This window comes from Bufo bufo, chromosome 11 (assembly GCF_905171765.1).
Source record: "Bufo bufo chromosome 11, aBufBuf1.1, whole genome shotgun sequence".
In the NCBI taxonomy this organism is placed as follows: domain Eukaryota; kingdom Metazoa; phylum Chordata; class Amphibia; order Anura; family Bufonidae; genus Bufo; species Bufo bufo.
In genome coordinates, this window is record NC_053399.1 from 2,955,319 (window position 1) to 2,980,508 (window position 25,190).

At 48.8% G+C, this 25,190-nt stretch overlaps 1 protein-coding gene across 3 annotated transcripts in view; it reads left to right on the forward strand.

Annotated features, from left to right (window-relative positions):
• NRXN3 (neurexin 3) overlaps positions 1-25,190 on the forward strand; it is a 335,275-nt gene that overhangs the window by 288,825 nt on the left and 21,260 nt on the right. The window contains exons 17-21 of one of the 3 annotated variants that reach the window (XM_040411260.1): positions 8,846-9,017; positions 11,405-11,482; positions 13,069-13,149; positions 14,118-14,425; positions 24,144-24,237. In XM_040411260.1, the coding sequence (XP_040267194.1) occupies positions 8,846-9,017; positions 11,405-11,482; positions 13,069-13,149; positions 14,118-14,425; positions 24,144-24,237 (733 nt within the window). The remainder of the gene's footprint in view (positions 1-8,845; positions 9,018-11,404; positions 11,483-13,068; positions 13,150-14,117; positions 14,426-24,143; positions 24,238-25,190) is intronic. The other 2 variants (XM_040411262.1, XM_040411261.1) reach the window with 2 other exon arrangements.

Sequence of the window (25,190 nt, forward strand, 5' to 3'; positions counted from 1 at the left end):
ATTTCCCAGAAGCAGGAGAAGGGCGGCTGTTCTGGGGCCTTTCTATTTGCTTGTGGGTTACGATACCTTGCTAAGAGAGAAGTGCAGATATTTGTATGATAATGGGCCTCTGATATGGACAAATTCTGCTGTGCGGACAGCATGATGTCTGCACTACTGCCTGTCCACTACATAGGTATTATAATAGTTCAGTTCCTAGAAAGGTACAGATTCTCCATTTCTTCCATAATGTTCCTGGGAAGAAGAAGGAAATCTGCAGGAGAACGAGTGGGTATACGGAGCCGTCCAAGAACATAACATGTCCCTCTTACCTCTTACATCCAGGGCTGCACAGACTCTATGTTCAGTATTGTAGTTCTACTGGGTTGCACGCATCCCTCTGTTTTGACCAGTCTGTGGTGGAAGCAGGTGGCGCCTTGTTTGTGTTGGCCCTTTGCTCTCCATCAGCTTATTTGATGGGTTGGAGGTTCTTGGTGCAGAGTGTCTCCATCATGGCACTGGGGTTCCAATCCACCCGTGAGCCATAGGAATCACTAGCATGAACTCTTCTAAGTTATCTCATAGGCTTTAGTCAGGAAGTAGCTGGGAGAAGGGCTACGTGCTGGGGGGCACCAACACAACACTTTTTGGTGAGGGTATTTAGCTATAAGGCAGTAAACTGTGTCTTTGTCCTCGGTGAAAGAAAATCTAGCTGTGGCTCTGTTTTAGGGTTGACAGTGGGGTACTTTGCCCATGGTACGTGGTGTCTGGTGCACCCCGCTGACCAGTGCTTGGGGTTACCTGCCTCTTTGACATGAACTAGGACTTGAAACCCATGCGGCCATTGACACTCATGACATGACTGAAGACTTTATGCTGTGGTGGTTATATACGTGACCCGATTATCTCTAAAAGTTTCCCAGCGACTTAATGAACGGTGAGGACTTTGCCGGTTTTGTTCTATTGTGTGGTGATGTTTGATGGGGCACATTCTGGACTCCATCTGGCCCTCATAGAGTAGGTACTCCGTGCAGACAATCCTATTACAGCACAAGGTCGGCTGACAGACAAACCTAAATTAGACGTGTGTTGTGGAGGAGGCTCCTCCGTGGGGACACCTGGAAACACACCGAGTGAATAATTAATGCTACCACGGTGGGGGGCAGCTGGGGGTGACTGCTCCGGTCATGGCACTGAAGGCACAGAGTTGCTACTTGCCAGTCATTTGGCTGTAATGTGTGGGTGAGGGCTGTTTGTAATTCCATAGGCTGCACAATGAGACATGTCCTGTACACAGCAGGTAATGGAGGATTTTTTTTTTTTAGATGCTCTGATTGACAATATAGTAAGTGGATTAGCTCTCGTTTTCTGCATTCGCCTGTTTCGATTTCGAGGGGGGTATACAGCGGACAGTCATTCATCCCTTCCTCTGATAACACTTTCCATTATTGCTGGTGACTGTGCAGTCAGAGATTTTGCTGATAAATGGTGATTCCACTGATTTAGTGACGGCTCTTACTAATATCAGTATCTGCCTCTGGCAACAAGGGTTTTGGAGAAGATGCTGACGGTCCATTAGATTGTGGTTGGCTTCAGGAGCTGCTTATCGCTGTCATGTTGCTGCAGACATGATATAAAACCAAATTCAGACCAATAATTATTTTTTAGAATAGCTGTCCTGAAGTGACCACGGCCTCTGCCACAGGAGGACTGGAGCTTGAGGACCTTACCCCCAATAGATCATGTAGTAGTCACCAGTTGGATGTGATGAGACCCTGCCTTCTGTAAGTCGATGGCCACATGTATTAAGAATGCATAGTCTCCAGCTAGTCTGAACATGGTAGATTGGCACACACCTCCAAAACCTGCTCTTTTTTCAGGATTTCTACTTAAAAGTGAACATGGTCTCCAGGGATAGGGCGCTCTGTCACATTGATTAATTTATTGACCGATGGGAAGCCACAAATGTTACTGAAATTTTTTTGCACATAAACATTTGTGACTTCTTTGCCACCGTTTATACTGGTGGAAACTGCTTGGTAAATGTGGCCCAATAAGTATTTTACACAGAGCCCGCTGATACTGCAGAGTCTTGCTGTTGTTTGACTTGTACCCTCTTCTATAGTTTTTGCTCCATTAGAGATGTGTCCTTCAGTGCAATACCTGGAAGCCGCTCACACCGACAAGACTTCCCTTACTTTACAAAGTCTCACTCCTTTAGCCAGTACTTGACCAGCAATGTCTGGGAACCAGGGCGAGGTACCTGCAGATTTACGGAGAGGATTCTCTGTAATATTTCTGTCACAGTTGGTGCTAAAATGAGAATTATTGTGGTGTAGGTGCCTTCAGCCTTCTAGGATTCATCCACTCATAACCTGTCAATACTACATTGGGCTATTTATCAAGCTGCTCCAGAGGCAGGAGTGAATTTATCACCCGACCGCTGCTATTGATTCATGGGCCCATTTCTAAGACTGTGACTGTCCATAGGTGGGGATGGTCTCTGCACGCACTCAGCAGGCAGCGACCTGTCCAGTCATGGTATCATCTGTCCATGTCCCTGTGGCAGAGCTCTGGGGTCTCCATGCAGCTTCAGTGATTTCCCATGTTGCCGTCAAGGTAGAAATTGAAATTGATTAATCCAAAAGTGCCTAATTACAGGCAGATTCATCAGGATCCTGTGACGAGCCTTTGGTAATGACTGAGCTGTCAGTGATGGACTGAGTTGCACTGTGGTCCTGCCAGAGCTTCTGTGTTTAATGAGAAATGGATTACTGCCAGACACTGTCCAGAAGCCTCCACGGCCGTCAGTAGGGCTGGGTGCGGCGCTCCTCGTAATGAGTGGACTTGCAGGATGCAGCCAGTTGTCATCAGGTTCTATTTATGCTTCAAAACTTTCTTCTTTCAGCGTTCTTCTTACTTCTAGTGGAAGCCTGTGACCTCCGTTATCAGCAGATGTTCAGGAACTATTTACACAGATCATCGTGTGGACCTACAGCCAAAACTGGGAGATGGCCACAGATCAGTCACTGAGCTGCGAGAGCGGCGCCAAAGCTCGTTAAGAAGTTTTTAACTTCGAGAAATCAGTATTTGTTTCTCAGTTGTGGCAGCCATTTATGCACAAGGCAGAATCCACCACTATATTGTCCGGCTCATAAAGTGACTGTGATCAGTGGTGAGGAATGATGGCCAGTATGGCGGATGATCCAGTTATCACATTTGAATCATGTCATCTGAGTGTTGTCCGCTGTTCAGCCTTCTAACTGATCTATGGGCATGTTTCTAGTTTGGGCACAGATAATTATCTTCTATATAGCGCCATCATCTTCTGCAGTACTTTACAATTGAGAGGGCTCATGTACAAAACAAAAGACATCACAAGATTACTGTCTATGTACAACTTATCTGTCACCTATTTTGACCATATAAAACCGTTAACATAGCAATGTGCTATAAAGTACCTTCATTCCTGCATGTGTCTTCTTTCTTTTATTCAACTTTTCATTCTTTTTTCTGATATGTAAATGAAGTCTCAAGGTGCCCAGAGGGGCGTTATCACTCTGCTCTAGTGCCCAGTAACACCCCCCCTGCAGTGCCCAGTAACGCCCCCTGCAGTGCCCGGCCCGCCTTTCCTCCAAGCCCAGCAAGCCTTCTAAGAAATAAATGTCCTCCCACATACTTGCCGAACGGTGCCGCCCTCCCCACTACGTCATTTAATTTATTCACTGGTGCTTCCTGGCTTCCTCCTCTCTTGTCCTTCGAAATCCCGCGCAGGCGCAGTATCGCTGAGTGCCTGTGCAATACTCCTGCTCCAGAGGGCAACAGCGCTCTGATTACGTCATTGGGCTCGGCGCATGCCCAGTGACACTATTGAGGCTGTTGCCCTCTGGAGCAGTAGTATCCTACCGGCGCAGGCACTCAGCGATACTGCGCCTGCGCGGGATTTCGGAGGCCAAGAGAGGAGGAAGCCAGGAAGGTGCAGTGAATAAATTAAATGACGTAGTGGGGAGGGCGCGGCGCCGTTCAGCAAGTATGTGGGAGGACATTTATTTCTTAGGAGGCGTGCAGGGCTTGGAGGAAAGGCCGGCTGGGCACTAGAGCAGAGTAATAACGCCCCTCTGGGCACCTTGAGACTTAATTTACATATCAGAAAAGTTGAATAAAAGAAAGAAGACACATGCAGGAATGAAGGTACTTTATTGCACATTGCTATGTTAATGGTTTTATATGGTCAAAATAGGTGACAGATTCCCTTTAAAGGAAGTGAGGGCCCTGCTCGCAAGAGCTTACAATCTATGAGGAAGTGTGGGTGACACAAAAGGGTTAGGATTTTTAAAGCACGTTTGAAGGTGGGGAAGTTGTGAATTGACTTGATTGTCTCGGGTATTCCATAGTGTAGGTGCAGCTTGACAAAAGTCTTGAAAATGGGAATGACAGGTATGACTTACGGAGGATGTTAGTCCTAGGTCTTTGGCAGAATAGAGAGTATGAGTAGGGTGGTAGACGCAAATGGAGAAGGATATGTGAGGAGTTGCAGCAGAAGATGAAAAGATACCAGAAGAGAGAGGTTAAATATTGTATTTGGGCCCCTCTTCCTTTATTAGGTCAAAAGAGGAGAGAGAACACGGGGAAGTGTGGGAGGGAGGACGATCAAGGCTGGTCTGGGAATGGGCTAGGTCTTCAGCGCAGAGGTCAGTGATAGCCACATGCACTTAAGGCTTAGAAGAGAGTGAAAAATATTTAGGGTTTAATATATTTGTGAGTGAAGAAACGAGAGAGTAGAAATAATTCTGTTTGGCAATGTAGAGGTCGGAGGTGTAGGTTTTAAGCTTAAATTTATAATGGACGAAATCTGCAGATATTCGTGATTTTCTCCATTAGCGTTCTACACATCTGGAGCACTGCTGGGGAAAGTGTTTCAGGTGTGTGCCAGGGTTGCCATGTTGTGTGTCGGAAAGGTCGGATTGTATTTGGAGCTGCTTCATCCATGGTTGTAATGATTGGCAGCCAGGTCTGGAAAGGAGAGGGAGGAGATTGGGTTTTAGGTTTCTGTATGTTTGGAAAGTCATGAGAAGAGTGAGAGAACTTTATAGTAAAGGAAAGAAGATTGTGGTCAGAAAGTGAGAAGGGTGAGTTAAAAGGGTTATCAGTATCTGATCAGTGGGAGTCCAACACCTGGGACCCCCGAAGATCAGCTGTTTGAGATGGCAACAGCCTTCCTGTAAGCGCCACTGCCATCTTGCAGCTTACCAAGCACAGCACGATACATTATATAATGGTCATGCATGGTTTTGCACTCAGCCCCATTCACTTGAACAGAGTTCAGCTGCACCTAGGCCACGTCACTCAGAATAGGAAAAGAAGAGAGAAGGACACGGCACTCATAGGAGTGCTGCTGCCGTCTCAAACAGCTAATCGGCGCGGGTCCCAGTTGTCGGACACCCACCGATGGGTCATCAGTATAAAAATATCAGAAAACCCCAAGACTGAGCAGAGGTGGAAGAAGACTAGATCAAGCATATTGCCCTCTTTGTGGTTGTCAGAGGAAGTAAGTTGTGAGAAAAGCTTATAAAAAGAAAGAGAGAGGCCGATGGGGAGATAGTATTGTCAATGGGGATATTAAAATCACCCATAATAAGAGTTGGTGATTCAGATCATAGGAAGTGAGGAAGCCAGGCGGCAAAGTGATCCAGGAACTGGTGGGGAGGGCCTGAGGGGTGACGGACAACAACAACTTGCACAGGAATGGGCTGAAGAGTCTGATGGTGTGAACCTCAAAAGAAGGGATATTACCTGAAAAATGCACTGTGGTGAAAGTAGTATGCCTACTTCTCTACCATGCCTGTTATCAGGTATGGGAGACGTGAAGTCCACAGCAGGGGGAAGCAGTGTCGGAATGTTTAAGCCAGGTTTCTACATGGGCCAGCAAGTTCAGAAGTAGGAAGAGAGAAAGAAGTTGGGGATTGTGGGGAGTTTGGTACACACAGACTATGAGTTCCAGAGAGCACAGTTAAGAGACAGGAAAAGATGTACAGTGAATATTAATAAGATTTTTAGAAGTTCTCTGTGTGGCAGGTGAGAAGCTGAAGTTGGGTATCCCGGAAAAAAATGGTTGGCACCACACATTGACACCATGGAAGTCCAATCCGACAGGATATATAACGGGTGGTGCTCAGTGGTAAAAAGTACAGACATATGAAAAAATCCAATCAATAGACATAATCCACGGCACTCACCCAATTAATATAATGTCCGTTTTAGTGAGAAAAAAAAATGCACAATACAGGGAGTCCTACTCGGCAGATATCTGTCGGTGAGTATGCTGCAACATACCCGAGATGCGTGCAACTTTGTGTAGCTCACATAGCATCCCTGTCTCCTGCCAGAACTGCTTAGAAGAGAAGGCACTTTGACAAGGATGGTGCTTTGACTTGTGCTTGACCCCAGCGAGTGCTTCCCTTACATGTATACAGCAGCAGCAAAAAGAACAGAGGCAATGGGCACAGCGGAAAAATAATGGAACACACCTAAGATTTGTGTAGCTCTTATAGCATCCCTGCAGATGGTTGATCCTTACCCTGCTGACTTCATTTTTATCAGTGTTTTCTGGAATTCAAACTCCAACAGGCAATGATCTTGTCTCCAGAACTCGAGAATCACTTTTGTATTTGCTGACTGGTTATAGGTTCCTCTTTCTGACATGTCTACCCCCATCCTGAGAAAAAGCATTCTGATGCCTGGTACCAAGAGGTCTCAGAATGTCCTAATCCTCTCCATTCCTTCCCCATCATTTGCTACTTTCTTCTTCTCGATATTTTCCATGAAGTATAAGATTAGTCCCACAATGACTCAACCTCTTCGGCTTTTCTGGTTCATCTAGAGCAGATGGATGGGGATGCGTATTAAAAGCCTCTTGCTGGATGCATTCTCCTGAATGACTGACTGATCTTTAGAGTGTGGGTGGCTGGATGGGTGCTGATCACAAGGCTGACAAATTTCAGGTAATCATATGTAATCCACCTCTAATGCCGGAGGTATACTTCCCATGTTCTTTCATGCACAGCGGCAGAGGTTGTAGGTCTGGTTCTCTTCTGGAACATGATGCGTCCACTTTAAACTTCCCTCATTCTGGCTTCCTTAGGCTTGAATTTTGATTTTACAAAATGGAGTCATTTATTAATCCCAGCAAATTTATACCTCTGCGCTGGATGCACTGAAGTTATGTAGAGTCGCAGGTTTCTACCTACCTTTGGCCCATGATCTTCTGGCATACACCAAGCCTAAATCTATGCCAGCTCATGTTCTACACCAAAAACTGGCGTACCGGCCGACCCTCTGACACGCTCACACCTCCTTTTTCGGCACTGGTGTGAGCGGCATAAAAGGGTTAAACATCGCAGATTTTGCCGCAAATAACTTGGCGTATATCGAATGATAAATGACCCCCAAAGCCTCTGGTTCCCAATCATTGAGATGTATCATAGGACATATTTGTTGGGTCCGGTGTACATTAAACTAAAACATCTATATGCACTTTGGGCTACAATCACTTCATTTCAAATGTGTGTGCTCCTTAGAGATGTGACCTCATTTTCCAGGTTTTGGCTGGCCTGCGGCACGCTGTCCCTCCCATCATGCACTGGTTCCACGCAGCACTCCTCAGTGCCCATCACTCTCCCAGGCTCTGCCCCCTGGGACCAAAAGGTGGAAGTACCAACTGTGTTCACAGGAGCAGGACTCGGACCTGCCGCTGGCTGGAGTCAGTAGAAACCGTTTTTCATAAGAATAGCTGATAATTTTGGATGCTGCCCTTATAGTAATAAAACATATTGGCACATAACTTATCGAGCGCTATCAGTTTACATTAGTAGGACAACCCATATTCTGACCCAAATAACTACACATGGTGCTGTAACAATGGACTAAACCTGTGATGAGTGACCTCCAGCTGTGTTAAAACTACGACTCCCAAGATGTACACTTGCTTGGCTGTTCTCAGAACTCCATAGAAGTGAATGGAGCATGCTGGGAGTTGTAGTTTCACCACATCTGAAGTGCCGGGGGTTGCTGTAGAGGAACATTTTGGTGCCATATTTCTGCTGTGTGCACAGAGCACTATGTCATACTCGCCAGCACCTTGTGAAGTCCCTGACATGATTTGCTTCTCCTTCCCTTGCGAGACCCTCTTTATTTTATTGCATTCATAAGATGATGGGGCAGATGAGGGGGATCTGAGATTATCTAACTAGGTTTGGGTAAAATAGATGGAGGATTGCAAGGCAATATGATAGGGACATAATGGGGCAATATAGAAGGAGAACTCGTGAAGCTGTAGCATCTCCTGAGGTTTGGATTTGCCGAGACCGGCATCACAAGGAGGTGTATCTGCAGAAGTCTGCCCCAGCAGGCCGCCTCAAATCTAGCCTTCTAAAGATAGGAAGACTGAGAAGATGGGTCAGATCTGCATTCATGTGATCCATGGTGTTGTCTGCCTGTGTGCGCCATATCCCAGATGTCTACTGAATCTTATCTGCAAGTGTTACTAGATTGGTCCCAGAGTAGCAGTAACCGGCGCGCCAGCTGAGGATGGAAGCCTAACATTTATGCTCAGTTGGAATATGAAATGTATTCAGGGTTTTACTGTGGGCCTCGTAATCCTAAACCACTTTGTTTAAAAGGGAACACTGTATTTGCATCGGAGATCCCTTCACGTGAAGTCATGATATGTGGGGCCATACAGTGCAGACAGATGGAGGGTTGCCTATAGTGCAGGAGATGATTGTAAGGGAACGGAGAAGACCCCCAAGGATGTGCCTGTGTCTTGTAAGTCTTTGTTTCTGATCTTTCCTTCCTCTTCTATCCACAGGAGCAGGGAAAGGTTGGAGTGACCTTTAACATTGGGTTAGTGGACATCTCAATACGTGAAGACAGTACTCCTGTGAATGACGGCGCGTACCATGTGGTGAAGTACACGCGGAATGGAGGGAATGCAACTCTGCAAGTGGATAACTGGCCCATCAATGAATACTACCCAGGAGGTACCCGCACTACACACATCCTATAACACGGTCGGGTGGGGGGGTTATGGTGTGTAGGTGACAGCGCGCAGACACAACGCAGGATCGGTATGTGGATAAAGCCATGGAGCCAGAACCGTGCCGTCCACTGATGGCTTTTAATTTAACGCCTCTTCAGTAAATATGTTAAAAAGGGAAAATAAAAGTTAAGTTTTATTTTAAAAGAATGTGGGAAAAAAGGAAATCTATAGTCTAAAAAGACTACATGTTAATAAACCATGTGGTGCCAAGATCACCTGGTGAACATGGCGGCACATTTAGATGGGCAGATTACCGGGAGTGAGTGTTTTTACCATTGTATTGAGGCTTAATGAAGGGTTATAGGTGGGCCGCTGCTCATGTGACGGGACGTATCCCCAGATCTCGGGGATTATTGTTCTTCTGTCCATGATCTGACAAGCAGAAAACAATCATCGGTATTAAAGAGCTTGTGACCAGACGTGTGGAGGATTTATAGATGATCCGCAGACTTCTCGGGACGTACTGCTCTCAGAAGGGTCTGGTCACGCTTTTTTTTCCAAGTGGATCTCTAAAAGCATCCCCCGCCATATTGTCAGGCAGCTGCCATTTCTCTTCTTTCTGATGTCATCCAGGTCAGTTTTTGGCTAAAAATCAGGAGGATTTAGCCTTTGTTGCCTTAGTGAGGTCGGCGTGGGCCACATACTGGAGGACAGGCTTTAGAGATCATTTACACTGGCTCAGCAGGGCTTACGTTATCAGCCAGAGCCTCTCAGCGTTCTTTACAGTTGTCAGAAGATCCTGTTCCAGTAAGAGGGGGATCTGGGGGCAGCAGACCGGGAGACTATGGAGCGATCTCACATGTAAACTCCTTGTTCTCACTTAACCTGTCCCGCTGCATTATTTCCGCCAGCTCAGCGTGGACTTGTGTAACTAGCAGAGCCCTGGTTCAATGAGATCAGGATGCAGACACTGTGCAGTGTGACACGGAGCCTTCTCCTGCAACAATAACCCAGGGCTTTTAGCTGTGCTTCTTGTAAGTGACTTTGACAGCGAGTTGCATCCATCTGTCACAGCTTCAGTTTCTTGAAATTCCTATGGGAATGAAGCCAGCAGTCCAGCTCCCTCCGTCGCTATCAAAAATTACCCTTGTCTTTTCTAGTCTGGGAAAGGTGACCGGAGGGATTCCCTGGAGATTTGAGCTCCAGTCGGGAGTGTTGAGTAAAGCTGCCTTGTTGATGCCCCTATGCTCCCTGCCGGGGGCCTGTGTGCAGGGTCTTCTATAATCGACAGGCTGTAGCAGCATTGTGTGGTTTCCAACCACTGCTCGTTGTTCGGCCTTGGCCATGGGACTAACCGCTGACCTCCGGTGGCTTACAGAAACTGCCGAGTGGGCCGCTGCTCCACTCTTTCTGGAACTCCAATTGCAGAACAAGCCGTTTCCATTACTGGCAAGTTACAGAAGCTGCTATACTCTTTCCATAGCAATCACTGCAATGAGCGTTACACACAGTGGAGCGCCGGCCCGTTCAGCAGTTTCCGTAAGCCCAGCAGTGGAAACTGTGAGATGGGACAACCCCTTTAAGCCTTAGGCCTCATGCACACAAACGTATTCTATTTCCGTGTCCGTTCCGTTTTTCTTTTTTTTTTACACACCTTGTATGTGTATGCTGGGAAGTTACTCTGTGTGCATTCAGTTTCCTTATGTCCCTATTTCCGTTCCGAAAAAAAATAGAACATGTCCCATTATTGTCCGCATTATGGACAAGGATAGGACTGTTCTATAAGGGTCCAATCACATGTCTGCAAGTGTTTAGCTGTCCGCAAATTGCGGATCCGTAAAACACGGACACCGGCCATGTGCATTCCGCATTTTGCGGTCTGGCACTATAATAGAAATGCCTTTTCTTGTCCGTGGCTGTGGACAAGAATAGGACATGTTCTATTTTCTTTTGCAGGGCCGCGGAACGGAAGTGTGGATGCAGACAGCACACAGTGTGCTGTCCGCATTTTTTGTGGCCCCATTGAAAATGGATGCAGACCCATAATACAGACATGTGAATGGACCCTTAGGGGCCAGCTGTTCTGTTCTGCAAAATATGGAATACACGCGGACGTCATCCGTATTTTTTGTGGATCACAAAAAACATACGGTCGTGTGCATGAGGCCTTAATGTACAAGATTTTATGTACTGCCCATGTCTGTGCAGTTGTACCATACATGGTGGAGCCGGCGTGGCTGAATGGACGGTGCCTGCTAACATACAAACCAGTATAATTATGTCAGCCATGATGAGTCAGAAGTCTTGACCTCTGAAGCCAAAGCTCTTCAAATTTGCAGACCCATAACCGACTCAACCGCCTAATAACACTGTCTTTTAAACCTTAAGGCAATACTGAGCTACTCCAAAAACCGAAACTGTCCTATAAATTGCCTCGGAACCCAGATGACGGCCAACCAGACAAAGGTAACTAAATGGGGTCTGACCCTGCATGATCCCCAGTGCTGCATGCTGATTGCGGAATGCTGCATACCTTCTGCTCCACAGGCTCAGACACAGTAACGGGACTGAGGAGAGGCCTCGTACTGTAACGCTAGAGGTAGTCTGCTGAACCAAGATGGCGATAGCGCTATAAGTAAGAGTCACAGTAACCTATAGTCCAGGGATGGCCAACCTGCAGCTCTCCAGCTGTTGTCAAACTACGATTCCCACCATGCCCTGCTGTAGGCAGTCTGAGCATGCTGGGCGTTGTAGTTTTGCAACAGCTGGGGAGCCGCAGGTTGGCCATCCCTTCTATAGTCCAATCATAAAAGAAGGAAACCCTGAGCCTGTAGCAGCCTGAACGTCTATAGTGCGCGGTTCCTTTAAGTGTTAATCCTGGATGGGGGGGGCGGCGCATGCGCATGCTGCAGCCTTCCGTCCATTCTCATTGATCTGCTGATGTTTTCTGGTGGTTGGATCCCTCATTTATACACCTGCTCGCCAGAAGCGCCTTCCTTCATTACTGTTGTGCTCGATCATTCAATGACACTGAAAAGAGGCGTGTGTGATCTCATAACGCAACGTATGCTGTCGTTTATGTCAGTCTGTCCCTGGGTAGGTCCACATGAACATTCTGTCCAGAATCCTGAAGGACAGGTCAGTAGGTGTCAGCACAAGGTCAGCTGAGGATACAGATAGGACTCGTTAGGAGGATGGAACGAGATGCACCTTCACTATCCCATCCCAGCAGCGAGTCCTGCAATCCAGAGCTTTATACGCCTTCTTTCCCTGTCTTTCCAACCCAGTTTGCATGAGCTTGCAGAGGAGAGACCCGGCTCTGGCTTTATGTTCTCCTCAGAGTCACAGTTTACTGCAAGTTCTCCTTAATCCAGCTCAGAAAACGATGGGAGAACACTGGGAAATGTGACCCTGAGCAGCGCGAAGGTAAAGCTGGTTCTGGTCCAGTCTCCTATCACACCAGCCCACTATTAAGCAGCTCATTGAGTGTTATGCCACTAATGACATTCAAAGAGTGGCTGGCACTGTCCTCCTCCCACTTAGGGTAGAAATGGCTGGCGGTGGAAGGTAGTCTGGGCGAGTTCTGTGGAGGCTCGGCCACGCAGTGGAATTTCTACAGAAAAAATTCCCACATTGCAGCAATTTTGTCTGGAAATTTGAACAGGCTATATCTGAGCCTTAACCCTGAAGCCGCCATTTCTGTGCATTGTCCCCAGGTCTGGTCTATAATTGATTACACCTGATATGTAGGGAAGACAGTTGTCTCCTCCATCTCTCCGGCTGTGGCCGTCAGCACTGCCTTCGGCCAGGGGCTCTTCCCTACTGGCATAATGCAGTGTCTGTGTTGAGGCCGACGTTCTACCTATCCCCAGCTGGTACGGAGGACGCTGTTCCTCAGTCAGCGCAGCAATGCCATCGACACTGCATTTCCTAACATTGCTTGTGGTAGGAGGATGGCTGGTAGTTTTTCATTTTCAGCTGGCTGCCGAGGTTTCTTTGGAAACTGCCTGCAGACTTTTTTTTTTATCCAAACCGGGGTCCCTGTTTTTCAGGGCTCAGTATCTCAGGAATGGAAGATGGCACAAGACTTCTGAATCCTGAGTTCAAGAGAGTGGGAACTGGCGTTACAAAAGGTACCAATAACATTATCTGTCCTCAGGGTGAAAGCTGGTGGCTGCTGAGCGGTCTCCTAAGTCGTAAGAGGCCGATACCGTTCTGCACGTTTGTGTCCCTGACCTGTGTAGGTCGCTGGCAGGGATCTTGTAATGTGTAGGTCTAACCCAGGTAACAAATGGTTGATAACTGCGTTTAGAAAGCAAAATGTTCTATTCAGCGTTTAGAAGCCACACTGCATGTTCAGATGGTGGAGCACGAAGTGGCCGAGGTCTCCAGACTTTTCCCTTAATCCAGTGAGAATGATCGATGCTCCAGGTGTCTCCATATCCAGCTGGGCATACTCCTGTAAGTGAGCGGGGGTAGAGCGCCCGTCCGTCTGTGCTTGGCCTCATCTCAAACAGAAGGAAGGGGAAGCCGCGGTCTGTGGAGGAGCCAGGGACACGGGGTCAATGGAAGATATTGATTGGTGTCTGTGTGATGCACGACCTGTTAATGAATCCTGGCCGGCCTCTTATCAGGTTTATAGACACGGGGACAGAGTCAATGACTTCTTGCCTCTTCACAGAGTCGAGGTGTACTAATGTCAGTGGTATGATTGAGGGGGTCAATAACTCAAAGGACCAAAGTTAAGTGACTGCAGCCATGTCTGTCCTGACAGAAAAGTATCCGAATGACATTGCCGTAATTAATGAGCGCTGATGTGTGCTCAGAATACAAAGTGTAGGCGCCGCATTCAGTCTCCTCATCCAAGCTGGCTTCCACAGAAAATACCTTCCACCCAACATCAGACATAGACGATGAGCAGAAGACTCCTGGTCGAGGGGGTAATATCACGTTCGCCGGCTCCTGCGTGCTGTAGGTGTTGATGTGTCAGGAGGGTTTTCCTTGCTGTTCTCCCCAGACTTTACCTGACACGGAAGGTTTTGTTTAGTGAGAGTCTCTGTTGTTTTGAGATTGTGATGTTTCTTTTACGATGTCTCCATAGGACGGCCCCTGACCATCTTCAATACCCAGGCGCAGATAGCCATTGGTGGAAAGGACAGGGGGAGGCCATTCCAAGGGCAGCTGTCTGGTATCTACTATAATGGCCTGAAGGTTCTTCATATGGCTGCTGAGCACAACCCTCACATCAACATTAGTGGAAGTGTGAGGCTGGTGGGCGAAGTCCCCTCAATCCTTGGGACAACACCGACCACTTCCATGCCTCCTGAGTTCTCTACAACCATCATGGAGACCACCACAACCTTGTCGACTACTACAACCAGAAAGAACCGCTCTTCTCCAGGATCTATGGTAGGTGTCTCTGGTCTCATAGGCTCTCACACAGCAGACGTAATAATGTGCACGGGCCGCAGAGGCGTGGATGGATATTGATTGTATTCTGTTGTCCGTATTTCTTTTCTGGAGATCAATGGTGAGTTAGAGCGTGACTATTCAGAATCCTCAGATTACCCAGACATACATGGCTTATATGTGGTGTGCTCTGTGCGGGTGGGAGCCTTGTTGTTTCTTCTTTATATCAGGACATATTTCCATTCACTACATAGAAGGGACAATGTAGGTATTTAGGGGACATCGGCCATCCCAGGGTCTGCATCTCCTCAGTGGCTGTAGTATCCAGTGGTGTGGACCGTGTGGTGACACAAAGGCGCGACTCATCCTGTGCGGCCTTAGTCCTCACTGCTCACATGTATTACAGCAGCTGGATCCATTCTATGTGTTCATTATTAGCTCATATGTAACGTAACACTGATGAAGCGTCAGTGGATAATTTACAGTCCTGCAGAGCACTGTGCAGTGCAGGGGTATCTAATATGTTCTGCAGAGCACCGTGCTGCCGGTGGGTGTTCTGAGGGTCCTGCAGAGCACCGTGCTGCCGGTGGGTGTTTTGAGGGTCCTGCAGAGCACCGTGCTGCGGGTTGGTGTTCTGAGGGTCCTGCAGAGCACCGTGCTGCCGGTGGGTGTTCTGAGGGTCCTGCAGAGCACCGTGCTGCCGGTGGGTGTTTTGAGGGTCCTGCAGAGCACCGTGCTGCCGGTGGGTGTTCTGAGGGTCCTGCAGAGCACAGTGCTGCCGGTGGGTGTTTTGAGGGTTCTGCAGAGCACCGTGCTGCCGGTGGGTGTTCTGAGGGTCCTGCAGAGCACCGTGCTGCCGGTGGGTGTTCTGAGGGTCCTGCAGAGCACCGTGCTGCCGGTGGGTGTTTTGAGGGTCCGGAGGCACAGCGTTGCACAGGGACGTTCCGTTGGTGCAGTGTTCTGCTCGTTTCCACATTAGACTGTTCAGGGCTGGAGCTTTCTTGCATTCACAGTACATCGCACAGCACCTGCTCCTCTATAATTACTCTTATTCAATTAAAAGTCAGATCTATCCCCTGCGCTCTAGCTGAACACGCGCCGCCAATCCCTCTCGGCGTTCAATAAGCCGGAGTATGAGAGACCAGAATTGACTTACATCGGTCGTCTCTCACGCTGTAGGATTAAATAGCACATATTGCTGTCGGGAAAGGCTGGTAATGCAGACTGTACGTGATCTTCTCGCCCAATGTCACGGGAGTGCCGCCATTTTGAAGCTGACTTCAGTGCATGGCAGGAGAGCGGAGGAGGACGGCCATATACACACCTGGCACTACGCCATGTCACACTCCACCACATCTTCATTACTTTGCTTAGTTTCTCAGCTGCCCACCTACAAATATCTTGTTGCTTTCTGGAACCCATCATGAAGCAGGCTAGCTGTTCCTAATGGATCTTGTCCTTACAACACCTAGTTTGATTTCCACATGAATGCATGGTAGTGGCACTGTGTGTTTATGTGCCAATCAAGTCCACAGCAGCGGGCACCACAGTTCTTACAGGATCTCAGCAGCATCTTGACGATGGTTTCTGCATACGTCATACCCTGCAGAGTACAGACAGATGGTTTCAGATGCAGCCAATCAGAGCTCCGGCTGTAGAAGTCGGTAAGCTGCATTTCTGATTGGTTTTCAGTCGGACAGTTTTGACAGATGTGGGTGGATGATGGGGGTTGTACAGGGAATCTAGAATATATACTTGAGGGACCCTCTGGGTTGCCTGTATCTGGTGCTTTTACCTCCTCTCGACCCTGCGGTATTGGGTGCGCTTCTCCTCAGATCTGCACGAAGCACAAGTGACTGGATCTGAGCAGAACATCTCTTCAGAAATTACATTTTAATTACTAGGCTTGTCTCAGGAACCATCCACAAACATGAGAATAATCAGCGGCCCCGGAGCGCCTGCGCTGCACAGGTCAAGAGCACAGCAAATTGCTTCTTAGCGTTTGTCTTTTATTGGCGAATCCACGTTTATGTGAAGATAAATAACACTTTAAACAGGTTGGGGGTCGCTGAGTAATTATCCCCTTACAGGCTCCTGCAGGGGTGGCGATGGTTAAGTGTGTGGACCTCTAATTAGATGACGCGCAGGTCTTGGTCGTTCCTGCACTCGACCCCCGATCAGGACGGCGGCTCTCCATCGGGGAACATTCACACAGCGCATCGGTTTCTAATGGTTACTGCACACGAACGGGTCAGTTCTAGTGTTTTCCGTCTTCTCCATCGCAATGAAGTGCATGTTTGAGAGCGCGGTCTGTGGGCGAGTGCTGCTGCGCAGGAGACTCTTACCAGACAGGGCTCTGCTGCGGGCAGTCGCCCATTACAAGGCCTCTGAGAAGATGAGGCAGGTAATGATAACGGCACATCTTGCAGCTCATTGCATTTCATCCTGAAATCTACTTTTCTCTTATCAGAAGTGATTTCCTTCTGCTGAAGACACTACAGCTGGAGAGCGTTGATCTCCTCGGAAGGAGGCAGCTTTGTCGCAGTAGTGATAGCGGCGCGATGCCCGTCAGGCTCCGGGTAAGAGGAGAAGCTGCTGTCTGCTAGTTGGCTCCAGATCGGAAAGGATTTAACCCTCTCAGGGCTGAGCCCACTCACAGCAGTTAGGTGCAGTTTTGATGGGGGGCCAAGCAGAGCCTTTATAGGGTCCACTCTGATATTTCACCAGAACAAGTGGCAGTGACTCTAGGGGGGGAGTGAAGGGGATTGATGGATGATCACATTCAGTGGCTACCAACATTTTGAGCCTTTTTTTTTGACTTGTGGAATTTTTCCGTGACTGAGAGCGTTGCATCTGTGTCCTCAAACAATGGTCCCACGGTACTGTACGGGGATCGCTGCAGTGTTCTACATGTCGTCTGTGCATTGTGCCTTTATATGTCAGAACCTCCCAGTGTGTGTCGGCTGCAGGAGGGAATCAGGACTTCAGTAGGGGTGACCTTCATTGATACGGCAGTGCTTATAATCTGACGAGCAGCCTTGTTCCAGATCACAGCTACATAAATACCGGGGATGACAAGATATCAGTTTTTATCCAGGGTTTAGTGCACGGCGTCCCGCCTGCTCACTAGTGATGGATGCCGCTGGGCTGTGCGGGAAGAGGTTGAGGTGCTGGGGATTATAGGATGATCTCCCATTGTGGTCCTGGAGGACAGCTGAAGGGAAGTGTGAAGACCATGTATGAGGTCTGATGTTCTTATGGTGGTGGCAAGTGGCTGAACAGTGGCGTATTGTCCAGAGGGATCGCTGGGTCATGGACACGGCATGTACCAGATGCCTCCTCGTATAATGAGCACTGGTTGCATCTGGAGTTGATCTTTGCATTCAGTCATAAAGGTTACAAAATGAGTTTAGACCAGGCATGCTCAACCTGCTGCCCTGCAGAACTACAACTCCCAGCATGCCCAAACAGCCTACAGCTATCGGCCTACAGCAGGGCATTGTGGGAGTTGTAGTTTTACAACAGCTGCAGGTTGAGTATGTTTAGACAAACATCTGCTCAGAATCTGGGTCACACACAGGCCAGCACCATGCCTTCAGATGCCCAGTAGAAGAGGACCCCAGCATGCGTAAATGGATCACAAAGAATTACAGATTATTCATAAAGAATTTAGAATGTTTTAGTTTCTGATTAAATAAAGATAATTTTCAACCAATTTCCTGTACATGATGATTATTTCCTGTACAATGGCGATGACTGCGCACAAGACTGCAGAACTGGCTTCACCTTTCCCAAGAAATGAGTGGCTCAATGTACTTCGATGCCCCGAGGACTGAACTGCAAAACTACTGGATGGTTCCCCAAAAATATGAGGTGCTAAAGTATTCCTCAATAGGAGACGGAGCAGACAGGAGTCAGGTAGACCCCGCTCTGTAAAGTCACCCAGCAAGACCAATCAAAACCAACAGACTCCACAACAAACTCAATTACTATACTAGCTGCAATGAAAGCCCGTAGTACTACAGGTCCCAGGATACACTGCATTTACATGTTTATTTATTTTTAGGTAGGGCCATGGACAATTTAAAACTCTATATAAAAAATATTTAAAATGATCTAATAAAAGATTTTGTGATGACACCTTCCCTTTTAATAGAAATCTCTTAGCTCATGAATGAAGCCTGGGTTATGGCAGGGTTTATCCCCGGCTCTGCAGTCATAAAGGAGCGCTCTTCCCTGCACTCATCCGGCCTCCTGTGTGTATTCTCTATAAAAATGCGAGGAGGATAAAACTTAACGAAGGAGTGAACGGTGAGAGAGTGCATTAAAGAAGCCATAAGTCAGTGCTGGCAGCACACAAATCACCGGCTGACACGACGACATTGCCAGACCTGGGAGGTGCAGATTTATCTCTCCCTTTCAGGAGGGCTGCTGGTAAGTTTCTGGCTGTTTGCAGCGAGCATTAAAATGAGAGATGGCTCCTTCTGCCAGTCCAGGACACATTGAGTCCCTCATAAAAGAGCTAATTCCCCTGCTATCCCTGATACTTAACTCCATCCCACTGCAAGCTACATGACTAAATAGCATAATGGACCATTGTAACCTGTACATTTATTTCATAGTCCAATTAGGGGTAGGTTTAGCACCTGATGTCAGGTTTACAGCTTTTGACTCCTGGGAGTGGCAGGACACAATGTAGAGATATATGGTATGAGGGCACAGACAGCCTGACCAGCGCTCTCCTCCAGCCGTGTGTGTCTGTCCAGTCTGACCAGCGCTCTCCTCCAGCCGTGTGTCTGACCAGCGCTCTCCTCCAGCCGTGTCTCTGTCCAGTCTGACCAGCACTCTCCTTCAGTCAGCCGCATGTCTAACCAGTCTGACCAGCACTCTCCTTCAGTCAGCCGCGTGTCTGTCTAGTCTGACCAGCACTCTCCTTCAGTCAGCCGCGTGTCTGTCCAGCGCTCTCCTCCAGCCGTGTGTCTGTCCAGTCTGAACAGCACTCTCCTTCACTCAGCCGCGTGTCTGACCAGCGCTCTCCTCCAGCCGTGTGTCTGTCCAGTCTGAACAGCACTCTCCTTCAGTCAGCCGCGTGTCTGTCCAGCGCTCTCCTCCAGCCGTGTGTCTGTCCAGTCTGAACAGCACTCTCCTTCAGTCAGCCGCGTGTCTGTCCAGCGCTCTCCTCCAGCCGTGTGTCTGTCCAGTCTGAACAGCACTCTCCTTCAGTCAGCCGCGTGTCTGTCCAGCGCTCTCCTCCAGCCGTGTGTCTGAACAGCACTCTCCTTCAGTCAGCTGTGTGTTTGTCCACTCTGACCAGCGCTCCTTCATCAGCCGTGTGTTTCTCCGGTCTGACTAGCGCTCCTTCATCAGCCGTGTGTTTGTCCACTCTGACCAGCGCTCCTCCAGTCAGCCGCGTGTTTGTCCGGTCGGACCAGCGCTCCTCCAGTCAGCCGCGTGTTTGTCCGGTCTGACCAGCGCTCATCCAGTCAGTTGTGTGTTTGTCCACTCTGACCAGCGCTCCTCCAGTCAGCCGCGTGTTTGTCCGGTCTGACCAGCGCTCATCCAGTCAGTTGTGTGTTTGTCCAGTCTGACCAGAGCTCTCTTTCAGTCAGCCGTGTGTCTGACCAGCACTCCTCCAGTCAGTTGTGTGTTTCTCCGGTCTGACCAGCGCTCCTCCAGTCAGTTGTGTGTTTGTCCAGTCTGACCAGCGCTCTCTTTCAGTCAGCCGTGTGTTTGTCCAGTCTGACCAGCACTCCTCCAGTCAGTTGTGTGTTTGTCCAGTCTGACCAGCACTCCTCCAGTCAGTTGTGTGTTTGTCCACTCTAACCAGCGCTCCTCCAGTCAGCCGTGTGTTTGTCCAGTCTGACCAGCGTTCTCTTTCAGTCAGCCATGTGTTTGTCCAGTCTGAACAGCACTCTCCTTCACTCAGCCGCGTGTCTGACCAGCGCTCTCCTCCAGCCGTGTGTCTGTCCAGTCTGAACAGCACTCTCCTTCAGTCAGCCGCGTGTCTGTCCAGCGCTCTCCTCCAGCCGTGTGTCTGTCCAGTCTGAACAGCACTCTCCTTCAGTCAGCCGCGTGTCTGTCCAGCGCTCTCCTCCAGCTGTGTGTCTGTCCAGTCTGAACAGCACTCTCCTTCAGTCAGCCGCGTGTCTGTCCAGCGCTCTCCTCCAGCCGTGTGTCTGTCCAGTCTGAACAGCACTCTCCTTCAGTCAGCCGCGTGTCTGTCCAGCGCTCTCCTCCAGCCGTGTGTCTGAACAGCACTCTCCTTCAGTCAGCTGTGTGTTTGTCCACTCTGACCAGCGCTCCTTCATCAGCCGTGTGTTTCTCCGGTCTGACTAGCGCTCCTTCATCAGCCGTGTGTTTGTCCACTCTGACCAGCGCTCCTCCAGTCAGCCGCGTGTTTGTCCGGTCGGACCAGCGCTCCTCCAGTCAGCCGCGTGTTTGTCCGGTCTGACCAGCGCTCATCCAGTCAGTTGTGTGTTTGTCCACTCTGACCAGCGCTCCTCCAGTCAGCCGCGTGTTTGTCCGGTCGGACCAGCGCTCCTCCAGTCAGCCGCGTGTTTGTCCGGTCTGACCAGCGCTCATCCAGTCAGTTGTGTGTTTGTCCACTCTGACCAGCGCTCCTCCAGTCAGCCGCGTGTTTGTCCGGTCTGACCAGCGCTCATCCAGTCAGTTGTGTGTTTGTCCAGTCTGACCAGAGCTCTCTTTCAGTCAGCCGTGTGTCTGACCAGCACTCCTCCAGTCAGTTGTGTGTTTCTCCGGTCTGACCAGCGCTCCTCCAGTCAGTTGTGTGTTTGTCCAGTCTGACCAGCGCTCTCTTTCAGTCAGCCGTGTGTTTGTCCAGTCTGACCAGCCCTCCTCCAGTCAGTTGTGTGTTTGTCCAGTCTGACCAGCACTCCTCCAGTCAGTTGTGTGTTTGTCCACTCTAACCAGCGCTCCTCCAGTCAGCCGTGTGTTTGTCCAGTCTGACCAGCGTTCTCTTTCAGTCAGCCATGTGTTTGTCCAGTCTGACCAGCATTCTCTTTCAGTCAGCCATGTGTTTGTCCAGTCTGACCAGCGCTCTCCTCCAGTCAGCCGTGTGTTTGTCCAGTCTGACCAGCGTTCTCCTCCAGTCAGCAGTGTGTTTGGGTCTTCAGTCTCCTCAGTGTCATGAGTGTTTTTTGTATTTTTTTTACACCAACCTACTCCAGAATTGTCTTCTCCAATGAACTGGTCCCCTCACATGTCCAGAGGAAGATGACGCTTCAGTCCTTTCAGGTGGAAGCTTATGTTGGTCATGGTTCCAGTTGTTGTGCTTGACTTCCTATGTCCATGTTCTGGACGGCCGTGCCCTGTGTTTGTCCGGACCTCCATCCTTGTCCTACCATCTGCCCGTCTCTTGTTTTTCTTGACTGCTCAATCTTTTGTTGTTAATAATTGATCGGAGTAGATAAAAGCTTCTCACTCTTGTTCCATGCGCTGTGAAGTTCTGTCTTTCGTGTTGTCATAACTACAGCGTTCTAGATACAGCTGAAGTTCTGCTCCAGTATCCCGAATACGAAGGTCCTATATTGTGAGAAGCTGCTGTCGTCCTGTGGAGGTTTATGTGCAGCTGAGACAGAGGTTCCATCCTCAGGATAACTATAATATCTGGGTCTATTACAGGCCGTACATCACATTGCTGGTAATAACTGTCAGCGGTGAATAAACCTCCACAGAGGGCGGGGGCACGGACTGCTTTATTGGGCCCCGCTCTAGTGCAGGCCTGGCATGTCGGCTGATGAGATCATTACCAGTCAATTTCACTTGCCATTATTCACATGTGGGGACAATAATTTATAGCTCATGAGGGCGCTGTCCTGGGTACTGAACCTGTTCATGTTCCTGACTCATCTTTTTGAGATAAGGGCAGGCAGGAAAGGGTTAAATGACGGGCAGCAGATTTACTCCATTCTTCTCACTTTCAGCAGCACAAGTTAATGAAATGAAGGATTTTAGGCGATGCCACCGTGTGGAGCTCAGATGGCATCCTGGGGGTGATATGGGGGCTCAGAGCCTGAACTAGTAGCGGCTCGGCATGTGGAGGTTTTGTGATGATGATGATGAAGATAGATGAGGCAGTGACATTTCTCGGCTTTCTGCTCTTGGTTACGGTTGGTGTCGCTGGGAGATCGGCATTGTCCACCATCCTGTGGTGCTGTGAGGCCATCGCTCGTTACACAGGATCATAATGACCGGCCGATCACTTCCTCCACTGATTTATCTGTAGATCCTGAGCACAGTGAGAGGGAGTATGGATGACCTGGGTCTCATCCAGACCTTCGATCTACCCCCATCATATATACACCATTGTTTCTATGTGAAAAGGATGTTTAATGAGAAAACCTCTATACACTGGACTGATGGCCGGAAGGAGAATGGAGACAAGAGCGAGGTCATGGTTACAGAACATAAGGAACTGGGTCCCTGGCAGCACAGAGTATTTCAGAAGAGGTGTCCAGATCGAAACATGCTGGTTAGGCACGGCAGTCGGGATGTGAGCGGCCCACATTAGGGGTATGTTCTGGGTCCATGTCGGCCGTCTCCTGCACAGTAATATTATACAGCGCTCAGATCTCATTAAGGCTCAGGTCACCTCTTGTTCTTAGTAAATGACCCCCATTGTGTGTATTCTGCTTTACTACAGTAGGATACAACGGGCAACAAGTGGCACCGCAGGCTTCAGCTTTCACTAAACTCTCTGAAGAAGGAGCCAGAAAACAACTACAGTTTGTGGTGTGGTATGCTGTGACAATGTACAGGCCCTCGGTGTACGGGACTGTGTGCTGTAGGTACCAGTCTGGAAGACGCAGATAGGAAAGGAGATGTGAACAGAGCCTGATCTGGAATTGTAAAAACTGAAAGCATGAATGTGCTGACAGATGTGTGAACAGCCCTGTGACGGGTAACGCTGGCCAGAGGCATGGGCGCTGTGCGGTAAGGCGGGCGGTGTAGCTAATAACCGGATGGCTGTGACGGAAATAAGCTGGATGCTGAATACAACCGGTTAAATGTTCGCATGGCTGCTGGGAATGACTGATTAACACGATGTGCGACTGGTTTATTGCAGCAGGCGTCTGATTAACGCAGCTTGTGGCGGGCTGTGTGCTTGGTTATAATGCGGCCCGGCTCAATGTGGGAATCGCTGTGATATTCTTATAGGGAATTAGCTGTAAATACGTACTAATCGCAGGCAGGCCGGAGGAGCTGCTTAATGCCATAATGTGAATATTAAGAGATGTTTTTCTTCTTCCATTACAAGGAATGACTACAGCTGTAATTGCGGCAGCCCTTGTTAAAGCACATTTATGTGAAGCGATTACCTTCAGGGTGACTGTGCTTGTCCTACAGGAACAAGCTCACTTCAGCTCTGTAGAGATGGCATACGTAGGTGGGGATGGGGCTCTTTACTGCTCCAGGGAATTACCAGCTGTCCCCGAGCTGCTGCTGCGATCGGCGAGGCACAGAGTAGGAGGAGAGAAGACCCTGATACCATACACACCGCCAGACGTAGGGTGGGACAGGAGCATCCGCTATGACCAGTACCAACACGTTAAGACGGCCCTCCATAAATGCTGCCACGAGCAGAGTCTGTTTACTGGGCCACATGAGGCGGCCCTTCTGTTCCACCTTGGGTTGGTTGTGTATTCGGACCGGACTCCCATTTCTCTAGATAACATTGCAGGTCTCTTCTTGTCCACAGCCTACAGATGACCTCATTCAGACGTCGGCAGAGTGCTACAACGGCAGTGATGATGAAGATGCGGCAGAATGTGAAACTGGCACAGGTACGTCAGGTCAGTGTACTTTCTGCTTGCTAATTCTCGTAAGTCTTAACCATTTATTGCATGTGACCAGGTTCCCTCTGCATTCTAGAGCAGCATATATTAGAGATCTAGCCATAGAGCAATGACCAGCCCTCCAAGGGCAGATGAGGCCTTTTCCAATTTTTTTTAGTGATGGTAGCATCAGGCTGTATGTTAACCTAGCGGACAATGTGGAGTCTCTCTTAGATCTGTAGGACCATTGATCCAGGTAGGGATGCTGCCGGAGAGCTCTATATGGACACAGATACCCATCCGTCTTCTCCGGAGCTAGACTGAAATCTAAAAATCGTGTGTGCAGTGAGGGTTTTATAATTTTTTTTTCTTCTTACTAAAAAAAAAAAAACACTCTTCAAACATGGACTCCTGAATACACAGCCCGCGGTGGTGTTTAATAGGACGGCTCTTTTCTTGCTGCTCATTAAGTGTTGCCAGCCGCTCTGCCTCAGACATCCCCGGCCCAAATACCTCCGCAGCTCTATGTCTTTCCAATGGGACTTTCAGCGTTCAGAGGGAGGCGCCTTCATGTGCGATTCCAGTCAAGGACGGGGGGCTCAGTGCCATAAGTACATATGTTCAGAAGGGTCATCATGGGGTGACCTGTCCATGTTTTCCCACAAAAAAAACACAGGTACCATACATTAAAGGGACACTAAATGGATAAAATATAAATGTGTGCACCCTAAAGCATAAAGATATCGAGGAGATGGCCCAATGTGATGGTTTTTTTAGGACTATTTCGGGAGCTTGCAGGAACTCCAGACTGACATGTGTGGACAGCGTTCCCTTCATTCTCAATCATTTTCGGGTTTAGTGTCTCTTTAAAGCCACAAATTTCAGATGAATGTACACTGCATTGGGAAAGTCTTCAGATCCTTCCACTTTCCTCACATTTTATCTAGCTCCTTGTGCTGTAAGTTCCCCCG